Source organism: Colobus angolensis, unplaced genomic scaffold (genome assembly GCF_000951035.1).
Source record: "Colobus angolensis palliatus isolate OR3802 unplaced genomic scaffold, Cang.pa_1.0 Scaffold19, whole genome shotgun sequence".
NCBI classification, from domain to species: domain Eukaryota; kingdom Metazoa; phylum Chordata; class Mammalia; order Primates; family Cercopithecidae; genus Colobus; species Colobus angolensis.
Window position 1 is genome coordinate 5,547,930 of NW_012115043.1, and position 11,936 is coordinate 5,559,865.

An 11,936-nucleotide genomic window follows, 5' to 3' on the forward strand; every position below is an offset into this window, starting at 1 on the left:
GAGCTGAGATCCAGCCACTGCACTCCAGCGCGGGCGACAGAGCGAGACTCCGTCTCAAAAAAAAAAAAAAAAGACAACATTCAAAAGGATGTTAAGGTGGTTAATTTTACCATTACTGAAATACCATGGAAAAAATGTGGGGTTCCACCTTTATATTGTTTTTTTTTTTCTCTTTTAAGACAGAGTCTTGCTTTGTCATCCAGGTTGTAGTGCAGTGGCACAAACATGGCCCACTACAGCCTTGACCTCCTGGGCTCAAGTAGTATTCCCACTTCAGCCTCCTGAGTAGCTGGGACCGCAGACACAATGAGGCATTATGCCTGGTTAATTTTTTAATTTGTTATAGAGACAAATTATGTTGTCCTGGGCTCAAGCAGTTCTCCCTCTTCGACGTCTCAAAGTGCTGGGATTACAGGCATGAGCCACTGTGCCTGGCCTATTTTCTTCATACATAGAATAGAAAGTTAGTTTTGAAAATCTAAGACAAATGATGTAAACTACATTAGAAAATACTGATGATTTCAGTGGAGTAAGAGCTTTTCACCTTCAGTGGATCTTAATGCTGTGCTTATCTTTTTAAACATTTTTTAAGTTTTTTGTGTGCCTATCCTAAAGTTTGAAAATAGAAGTTAGCGTTAAGAAATTAATCAAAATGAAAATTGATTAGGATGTGGAATATTTATATTATATATAATAATATTTCTATTATATATAAGGATATATATAAGGATATATCTTGACCTGTCCAGAATTGCTGATAAGGAAAATTAAAGCTTCTTTTTTTTTATCTAATCTTCTTGGTAGTATAGCAGATGACCCATTCAGAATCCATAACTTAATACTTATTATATAACATATGGTCAATAGTGATATAGCAGTATTTGAGGTTCACATTTATGTATTAGGTACAACATAAGCATAGGAGGTAGTCTACACCCTTGAGGATTCATCATAGTGTATAGTGTAGTTGGAAATAGACATGGATAAAAACAATATTTTTATCCATGTCATATTTATAAAAACATATGAAGTATGAAAGCATACTTCATAACAAGTAGATAATTCCAAAGTAGCTCATAAGTATTGGGATATTAAACTAATGACATAAAACATAACAAAATTTTGCCTTATGGAACAAATAAATCATGCATGTAATATTACTTGTTACCTAGTTAATTGCTTTCTAAAAGTGTTTGCACTTCTTTTGAATAGCTGAAAAGCCCAACAGCTTTTGTAGCAATATTTAAATATTATTAACATTGGCTGGGCAGGATGACTCAGGCCTATAGTCCCAGCACTTTGGAAGGCTGAGGCAGGCAGATTGCTTGAGTCCAGGCAGTTTGAGACCATCCTGGGCAATGCGCTGAAACCTTGTCTCTACAAAAAGTACAAAAATTAGCTGGGCATGGTGGCAATGCACCTACTTGGGTGGCTGAAGTGGGAGGATCACTTGAGCCTGGGAGGTCAAGGCTGCGGTGAGCCACAATTATGCTACTGCACTCCAGCCTGGGTGACAGAGCAAGACCCTGACTCAAATTATATATATATATATATATATATATATATATTTTGTATGTATATATATATAAAGTCAATGAAATAGCCCGTTCAACTTTTATGAAAGGCAGAATCTCAAGGGTTAAAACTACAAACATTTAAATAATACTGATAATTAAGAACTGTATAACACTTTATAGCTTCAGAGCACATTCACACACGTTCTTTTATGTTACAACTATGAGAATGAGGTTGAAGGAGGCATATAGAGCTTCTCACAGATCATACAGTTAACAAGGATGAAGCTGGGATTAAAACCTAGGCTTTCTTGGCGTAGTGGCTCACACCTGTAATCCCAGCACTTTGGGAGGCCAAGGCAGGTGGATCACCAGAGGTCAGGAGTTCGAGACCAGCCTGACCAACATAGTAAAACCTCATCTCTACTAAAAATACAAAAATTAGCCGGACGTGGTGGTGCACTCTTGTTGTCCCAGCTACTTGGGAGGCTAAGGCTGGAGAATAGCTTGAACCTGGGAGGCAGAGATTGCAGTGAACCAAGATTGTGCCGCTGTACTCCAGCCTAGAAGACAGAACGAGACTCCATCTCAAAACAAAAACAAAAACAAAAAAACCGTAGGCTTTCTGGTTCCAATGCCTTACGTTCTTCCAGTATTTTCACTTTTTTAGACAATAAGAACTCCTCCAAAAACTCTCGAAAATGATTAATTGTTCCTTATATTTTAAAATTTTGAAGTAATAACAAACTTTTTTCCCTGACCCTTTGACATTAGATGCTTCATGACATTTGAATAGAATATATTTCCTACGAAGTACATTCTTTGACATCACTACAATGTAACCATGAAAATCAGGAAATTAACATTGAGCATTACTGTCATCCTAATCCTCAGACCACATTCAGGTTTTGCCAGTTATCATGATAATGTTCTTTTTATAACAAAAGGATCCAGTTCCAAATCAGGTTTTGTATGTAGTTTCAAGTCTCTTTATTTGCCTTTCCTCCTGAACAGTTCCTCAGATTCTCTGCCACCTTTGAAGATTATATTTACCATTGTAGAATTGTCCATGGTGTGGGTTTATCTGAGCATTCTCATAATAAATACAGGCCACCCATCTTTTTTTCTTTTTTTTGAGATAGGATGTCTCACTGTGTCACCCAGGCTGGAGTACAGTGGTGCGATTACAGTTTATGGCAGCTATGAGCTCCCAGGCTCAAGTGATCTTCCCACCTCAGCCTCCTGAGAAGCTGGGACTACAGACACACGCCACCACACCCAGCTAATTAAAAAAAAATTTTTTTTTGGTAGAGATGGGATCTCACTATATTGACAGGCTGGTCTTGAACTTCTGGGCTCAAGTGATCCTCCCACTTCAGCTTCCATGCTAGGATTACAGATGTGAGCCACTGCACCTGGCCCAGGTCACACATCTTTGACAGGAATATCACAGAAGTGATGCTGTGCCTCTCTTATTGCGTCCTTATATCATATCGCACACTATTTTGCTTTGTCACATTATTGATGAAGATATTCACTTTGATCACTTGATTAAGGTGGTGTCTACTAGACTTCTCTACTGTAAAACTACATGTTTACTATCTAATGACTTTAGCATTGAATTGTCCAGGAAGAAGAATTGTTTTTTGTATTTTAATCCTTGTATGTTCTTCCTGTAGGTACTTGTATTTAAAAAAAAAAAAAAAAAGGAAAGAAGAACTGTTGCATTTGCCCTGTGCCCAGTTTGCACAGGGTAAATGCAATAGTTCTTCTTTCCCTTTTTTTAAAGTCTGTTTTCAATCAGAAAGACACAAACATGAATGAATACAAGAGGGAATGTCACTGCCGCTTTGAAAAAGACATATCTGTAATATATAAAATATATGTTTTATATATATTCATATGGAAAGAGTGTAAGAGCAAGTATGTGCACATAACATGAAAAGTGGCTGGGCATGGTACCTCATGCCTATAATCCCAGTACTTTGGAAGGCCGAGGCGGGTGGATCACCTGAGGTCAGGAGTTCGAGACTAGCCTCACCAGCATGGTGAAACCCTGTCTCTACTAAAAATACAAAAATTAGCCAGGCGTGGTAATGGGCACCTGTAATCCCAGCTACCCTGGAGGCTGAGGCAGGAGAATCTCTGAAGCCCCGGAGGTGGGGACTGCAGTGAGCCAAGATCGTGCCACTGTACTCCAGCCTGGATGACAGACCGAGACTCTGTCTCAAAAAACAAACAAACCAGAACAAACAAAACGTGCAAAGCATTTGAGGGAAAGGGGAGCAATTTTTGAAATATTTTCATGTTTTCAAATGTACTAGTTTATATATAATCTTCAATGGTGAGAGAACAATGGAGACATTTCTGTATGAAGATTTGAGAGATCTGGGTTTATGTTCCTTTCTTATTATTCTCCTTATTTCTATGTCAGGTCATTTCCCCTCTCAGGGCATGTGCAAAATGGTACTGGTGTGGGAGGTATAGATGACATGGTTGGTTGTTCAGATTCTTTCTGAACAATGCCAATACTCGGTGAGCCTATGAATGATATGTATTCTGACATATATTTATAGTTGAGCAGCTTTCTGATATTTTGTTGCTTTCTGGGTTATAATCACTGTTAACTTATATGTAGTTATTTTAGAACATGAACTTAAAAAAATTTTTTTGTAGAGACAGAATCTCTCTATGTTGCCCAGGCTAGTCTTGAACTCCTCTCCTCAAGTGATCCTCCTGCCTTGGTCTAGGATTGCAGGCTTGAGCTACCATGGCTGGCCTGAACGCTTTTTTTCCTGATGGTAGTGAGATAAACAGGGGTAACTTTGTGTTTAATTTAGATAAAATTTACTCAACGGAGCCTACAAAATGCTATGGCAGGCTTTGCTAAGGTTTACATGTGATTAAGTTATGTAAACAAAGAGTTGAGGTAGCTTGGGTCCTTTTGAAAACACAACAAAATTATGCTGGTACCATCATGAGTGTTTTGTGAGTTTGGAGAAAACACTAACACTCTGTGTCTTCACAGTGCAGCAGAGACCGAGAGATGATGGACTAATGGATTTAGCAATGAATGACTATGATTTTAATTCTGGAAAGAGATTGCACATGATAGATTTGGAAATCCAAGAGGCATTTTTGTTTTTCATGGCCTCTATTTTAAAAGGTTACAGATCATACTTAAGGCCAATAACACAAGCCCCATCTGAGACAGCCACAGATGCAGCCTCTCTCTTTGCCCTACAAGGTGAGTGATTGCATAGTTTTAAAGCTTTTATGTCATTGAGCTTAACTTTGTGATGACTCATTTGCTGTCTGTGTTAATAGCTCATATTTATGAGAATACATACCTGTTTTGAGGAGAACGTGAATACCAGCTTTGTTGGTTACCCATTTCCATAGGACTAGTTATTTTTCAGGCATATTAGATATAATCCCATTAGCAGATCTGCAGAAGAAAAGTATAGAGCCTCCCAACCATATACCGACTACGCTTTTGTGTCACATATGTGTTGAGATACTGATACTTTCCGCTTTCAGAGCAGCAGGCAGTGTTGGGGATACAGAGGAACCTCTGGAATGGTCACCTCCAGGCTTGAATAACCTCATTTGTTTTATTTCAGTATAGTTTACGAATATTTTCAAATATTGGGTACTTTACAGATATTTACAAATATTTCCTATCTGTGCCATGAAGTAAAAAAAGTTGGGAAGTTCTGGAGTGCAACCGGTTTTTTAATACATATTTACTTTCTTTTGTAGTATTTAACATTTGAAAGAGAAATTCATTTAATAAGTATATATTGAGTACCTCTGAATGCTAGGCCTTGGATATATAGTGGTATGCAAAAGAGACATGGCCAAAAAAAAAAAGTAAAAGATGAGAGTCATGGTTATTTCTCTCAGAGAGCTTATAGTCAAGAGGATAGGCGATTGGAGATAATGAGTGAACAACTTCAGTTCACAACCTCATATCACGGAAGGCTATTCTGAAGAAGTAACATCTGTTCCATGATCTGAAAGATGAGTAGAAATTAGCCAAACAAAGGTAAAGTAGGAGAGTGTTTTAGGCAGAGAGAACAGTTTACACAGCCCCTGAGACTGGAAAGAGCTTGAATTCCTGTGCCTGAAAGAAGGCCCAAGTGCAGTGTAACTGAGCATAGTTAGTAAGGTGAAATCAGGAAATAAACCTTTTCTCTGTTTTCAATAAGTAAGACACAAACATGAATGTATACGAGGGAATGTTACTGCTGCTTTGAAAAAGCCATATATATATATATATAATATATATAATGTATATATTTATATGGAGTGTGAGAGCAAGTATGTGCATGTAATGTGCAAAGTTTTTGGGGGAAAAGAGAGCAATTTTCAAATGTACTAGTTTATAATCTTCAAGATGGTGAGAGAACAATGGAGACAGTTCTGGGTGAAGATTTGAGAGATCTGGGTTTATGTTCCTTTATTACTGTTCTCCTATTTCTTTGTCAAGTAATTTCCCCTCTCAGGGCACGTGCGAAATGGTAGTGGTGTGGGAGGTGTAGATGACATGGTTGTTCAGATTCTTTCTAGTGCAAATATTCTGTGAATCTATGAATGATATTATGTATTCTGATATTATATATTTATGTTGAACAGCTTTCTTAAGAAGCCGGGACCGGTCACATCAAAAATTCTATAACATGATGACTAAAACACAAATGTTTATTCGCTTCATTGAAGAGTGTTCTTTTGTTAGTGACAAAGATGCAAGCCTGGCATTTTTTGATGATTGTGTAGATAAAGTAAGTAACGGTACATCTACAATGCCCTAACTTATTTTATGTTACTGTTATAAATGTTATGAGTTATAGTTTCTATTTATAGCTTTTAATGAAATCGAAATTAATTTCATTTTCATCATTGACTGCTTATAATGCAAGTTTTGGTAGCCTGCTAGAAGTTATAGAATGCACCTCTTACAATTACCTTGTAGAATTTTACTAAATCATAAGTTTTGTTTTAGCAATCAGGTCCCTAACCCTCCCTGCCCACTTATAGAACCAGGAATTTTTTGCCAGCCTGTGCACCTCCAACTTAAACATCTGTAATTTTCACCTCTCCTTTTTGTCAGAGATGGGTTATCACATGCTGACAGTAGGTGTAAAAGTATAATAAATGTTTTACCTGAGTATTTCCACAATTGAGAATGAGTTTGTAGCTTAAATTAGTTAGTTCTATAATTTTAAATTTATATATGAAACCTTTCCGTTCAGTCCTAATATCATTAGGTGGGACAGAGCAAGGCAGGTATTCATGCTGGAGAGAGAGGAGGTAATAGGATGGTAGTCCAGAGAGGAGTTTCAAAACCTGAATAGGGTGGAGAGAGAGGAACAGCCTAGCTGGAATGTCGGAGCCCAAGCCAGGTAAGGAGAGTATTCCTGGAGAGGCATGTTCTAACTTGGAGAATCAGAGGACAGGCAGTTTAAAGAGAGTGTCCATGTTCAGGGGCAGACTGCTGCAGGGTGTCAGAACCTAAACAGGATGAGAAGAGCACTCATACAGAGGTGACCACAACATGGAGTGTCAGAGTCTGAGCAGGGTGGGGAGAGTATCCTCACGGGAATAGCAAGGGAAGCAAATGAGATGTCAGAGTTTCATCTAGATGAGAGAGGTGTCAGCATGGTGGGGCAGGATTTGGTTTGGAGGGGGTTGTCAAAACCACATTAAGGTGAAGAAGTCATCTGCATGGGAGAGGGGTGGTGGTAAAGATGGGAGAATGTTACATATTGGGGAGATTGATCAAATAAGTATATTAAAGATAATACAGTTTCTTATTGAGAGAAAAGATTTACAAATACAGAAGTGAAGAAAACTAAATTGAACCCTGAAGCATTGGTGTAGAGTTGGAGATTTGGTGTAGTATCATTGGTTTTCAATGATACATACAGAAATAAATGTAGATGTAAGTATATGTGTCTGGGTGTATACACATATATTCCCTACCTCTGTACATTGGGCGGACCTGGAAGCAGCCACACCCCAACAGCAATGAGCACACCTAATGTATAGATTTTGGCTTCTAAATACCCGATAAGCCCTAAGGTATCTTGTGCTAGAAAACCAAGAATTGTCCCAAGAATGATGGAGACATGTTAAAACAAAATACACACACAGAAGTCAATTTGAAGGGATTTCCACAGGCAAATCTAGGACAATTTGAGCATCAAATGTTGGTAACAGATTAGCCCGTTGAGTAAAATAAGAAACCATGAGTCTACACAGATATCAATCAATTGAAAGTCATCTGATGAGAAACAGGATCTTACGTAGTTATTAAGGACCTCCCCACAAAATGCATATTAATGACAAAAGGGAAAAGAATAACTTTATAGTGGAAAAGCCTGGCAAATACCATTTTAATCAGGTTATCAAAATGAACATCATCTACAACGGGACAAGTCAACATTGTGTTCCCCTAATAGATTACAATGAGAATGCAACCTCAATTCTGTAATATTCCTGCAAAAATGTATGACCTATATAATCTCAAGGAAATACCAAACACATATTAAATGATATTCTACAAAATACCTATTCTGTAATCTACAAAGTATTAAGGTTAAGAAAATAAAGTAAAAATGGAGAAGTTTGTCTAAAGTGAAGTAGAAGACTTGACAACCAAATGCAGTGCTTAGCTAAGAACTAGATCCTTGCCAGGCACAGTGGCTCACACCTGTAATCCCAGCACTTTGGAAGGCTGAGGTGGGCGGATCACAAGGTCAGGAGATCGAGACCACAGTGAAACCCCGTCTCTACTAAAAAGACAAAAAATTAGCTGGGCATGGTGGTGGGTGCCTGTAGTCCCAGCTACTCAGGAGGCTGAGGCCAGAGAATGGCGTGAACCCGGGAGGCGGAGCTTGCAGTGAGCCGAGATCATGCCACTGCATTCTAGCCTGGGCGACAGAGCGAGACTCCATCTCAAAAAAAAAAAAAAAAACAACTAGATCCTTTAGGCATAACATTATTAGGCTAATCGACAAAACTTGAATGTGATTTGAGATTCCAGTAATAATATATCAATGTTAATTCCCAGTTGATTGTATTTCTGTAGGAGAATGTCTTTGTAGGAAGTATGAAAATATTCAGGAGTGAAGATAGGTCATCAACTCAGCAGCTTACTCTCAAAGATTAAGGGAAGAAGTTACTTATACTAAAACTTCCCTGTAAGTTTGTATTTAAATAGGTATATAGTATCCATGATCTTATGGCCATGATAATAGAAAAAAGGAATAAATAAAAGCTTTATTATATATGATCACAACAATTTGTAATGTTAAGATTATTTAAAGAAGTTCATCACTTTCAAGTTTATGTGACTGTGAAAGAAAAAATCAGTGGGTTTTTTTTTTTAACGCAACAGCCAAAATTCAACTTATCCCTTGATATTCAGAAATTGGTTCAATTCTTAGTTTAACATGAAATTGGCCTTACCGATTGTTAAATAAGTACCAATTGTGCCTTATAAAAATGAGAAGTGATTCTCACTATGAATAGGAAAATAGTATGGTAGGGACAACACACTACATTGGGAATCATAAGTACTTTAATCTTGACTATTATACTTGTGACTTTAGTCATTTAGTCTTTATATGTTGTTTTCTTATGTATGTTTTTAAAATGTTTTGAGGATAATTATAGCTGCCTATCTCATAGTGTTCAGAGTAGTGTTGTATAAACTAAAAAGTAGAAAATATTATGACTATTTTTGCCTGTAACTGGATTTTATTCACGTTTATAGATTAATGGTTCATTTGGTTTATCATTTCATAACATAAATGTTCAATTTTTGAATGATTTGTACATATGAACAGCAGGAACACATTCAGAGCCTTGTAGACATCTACCTTTTCCTTCAGTTTAGAACACTTGAGGGATGATTGATACAGAGAAATACTATTTCTGGTGCTGTTAGGGAATTAACAAATGAAAGTATCCAGAAATATCATCCCTAGTTCTTTCTTGAAAATGCTTTGGAATAGGGAAAGGATGGATACATGCCATTACCTGCTTAAAATTCTCAATTCATTTTCCCATAGAAACACTGTTATAAATGGTGATTAGCTATACTTCAAATGGTAGCAGTGTTTTGCTATAAATACGTGTTAAATTTTTATAAGTCGGACATGGTGGTATGCACCTTTAATCCCAAAAGCGATTACTACCAGCTACTCAAGAGTCTGAGTGGGGAACCCAGGAGTTGGAGTCCAGCCTGGCCGACATAGTGAGACCCCGTCTCTAAACAAAAACCAACAACAATGAAGTATTAATTTTGTATATGTGGAATGATATGCTAACCACTTTTTAAGACATTTTTAAAAATCAGATTTATTGAGATATACAAACAGTAAATACACCATTAATGTACAAAGTTTAATGAGTTTTGGCAAATATGTATTTCCATGTAACCCATGACTTCGAAGTGTTTTCATCACCCCAGAAAGGACATTGTTTTGGGGGAAGATTTATTTTCTACATTTTGAATAACCTACTTACAAACAGACTTGTGGAACCCTGCATTTTGTATGTTGAGCTCTGGTCTATAAAGCTTTGAAAACCTGGGTTGTTTTCTTTGTTATTTTTTATTTTTGAGACAGGGCCTCCCTCTGTCACCCAGGCTGGAGTGCTGTGGCACGATCTCAGCTTACTGTAGACTGGACCTCCGGGACCCAAGTGATTTCCCACCTCAGTCTCTTGAGTAGCTGGGACCACAGGCATACGCCATCATGCCTGGCCAATTTTTTGTAGAGACAGGGTTTCCCTGTGTTGCCCAGGTTGGTCTTGAACTCCTGGACTTAAGTGATCCTCTTGTAGTAGCCTCCCGAAGTGCTGGGTTTATAGGAGTGGCCACTGCTCATGGTGGAAACCTGTTTATTTTGAAGAGATAGTGTAATAGCTCCTTGACAGTTTTGTCTTCATTTGAGTATTATACCAATAACTTGTTTTTCAATATTTTGTCAAAGTTTTGTGTTTGCCTTATTTGGCACTTCTGTTAGGCCATTCTAGTGTTACCATAAAGAAATACCTGCATCTGGGGAATTTATATATATATATTAAAAAAAAGGTTTAATTTGCCCCTAGTTCTACTGGCTATATAGAAAGCAAGGTGCTGGCATCTGCTTCTGGTGAAGCCTCAAGAAACCTACAGTTATGGCAGAAAACCATGGGGAGACAATGGGGAGCCAACATGTCACATGGCTGGAGGTGGAATGAGAGAGAGAGTGGTAGAAAGTGCCTCATGCTTAAATAAAACAGATCTCGAGATAACTCACTCACTACCACAGAGACAGAACCAAGTTATGAGGGATTTGTCCCATGATCATAACACCTCCCACCGGGCCCCACCTCCAACATTGGGGATTACATTTCAACATAAGATTTGGAGTAGACAAATATCCAAACCATGTCAGTGCTTACAAAATTACATATGGCAATAAATAAAAAGGTGTGCTTTAAAAAATAATTCCTCTACATTTTTTATAGGAACAATTTTTGTGTGTGTATAAAGATGATGTTTCTATCTGGCATTATGAACTTTGAATGATTTTCTCACAGGTGTTAGGCTTCCATTGGTTGTATATGTGTTCTCACTGAGCTTCCCTTAAGAACCGTGGCATACATTTGTGTAATTGTTGTTCTTTGTGCGAACCTTAGTGAATCATAAGGGACCAAATTGTTAACCAAGGTTTTGCCAATAGCATGCTTTAGCCAATAAATTTATTAATCCACGTGAGAACACTGAATTAGTTATCAGAATCCAAGTAACAGTGAGAAGAGAGAAGTCTTATATTGTTCCCTTTTATTTTTGGCCTATTTTATATATCCTATTCACAAGTTTCTGTTTTAGCTAAGAACTCAGGATTCCTAGCTAAGTCACATGATTTAAATAAATATTGATATCTAAGATATACAAGATTTGTAATTTTGTCGACTAGGGTATTACGTCCTAAGGAGCATATCTTAGTACTCATAATTAATACATTATGTTGTCTAGGATTTTCTGTAGGCCACCTGTTGTTTATGTGATGATAGTCCATGCAGAAGATGACTGGAATCATTGCTTAAAGATTATGAATTCTGAGAAGTCTCAAAAAAGAAAATTCTATTAAATGTATAATCATTGTTTCTAGGTAGACTATTTTCCTAAAATGTTATTTATCTATTTGAAGTCTAGATCTAACAAAAGATCACTTATATACATGAATTAACATTATACTTAAAGATTTTAATGACTACTCAGAAAATCAAAACTGAAAATTAATGCATTAAAACATAGTTACTTGTATTTGCTTTATTATAATTCAAGAGACTCTTATTAGAGAAAAAATAAATTGTCACAAGATTAAAAATATATCTTGGTTTTTTTGTTTTTTTTTTTTTTTT

General features: G+C 37.0%; 1 protein-coding gene across 1 annotated transcript in view; it reads left to right on the forward strand.

The window, feature by feature from the left end:
• The window catches only part of DENND4A (DENN/MADD domain containing 4A), a 102,619-nt gene that overhangs the window by 38,755 nt on the left and 51,928 nt on the right, over positions 1-11,936 (forward strand). Inside the window, exons 12-13 of the mRNA XM_011940384.1 lie at positions 4,543-4,761; positions 6,153-6,298. Of these exons, the coding sequence (XP_011795774.1) occupies positions 4,543-4,761; positions 6,153-6,298 (365 nt within the window). The remainder of the gene's footprint in view (positions 1-4,542; positions 4,762-6,152; positions 6,299-11,936) is intronic.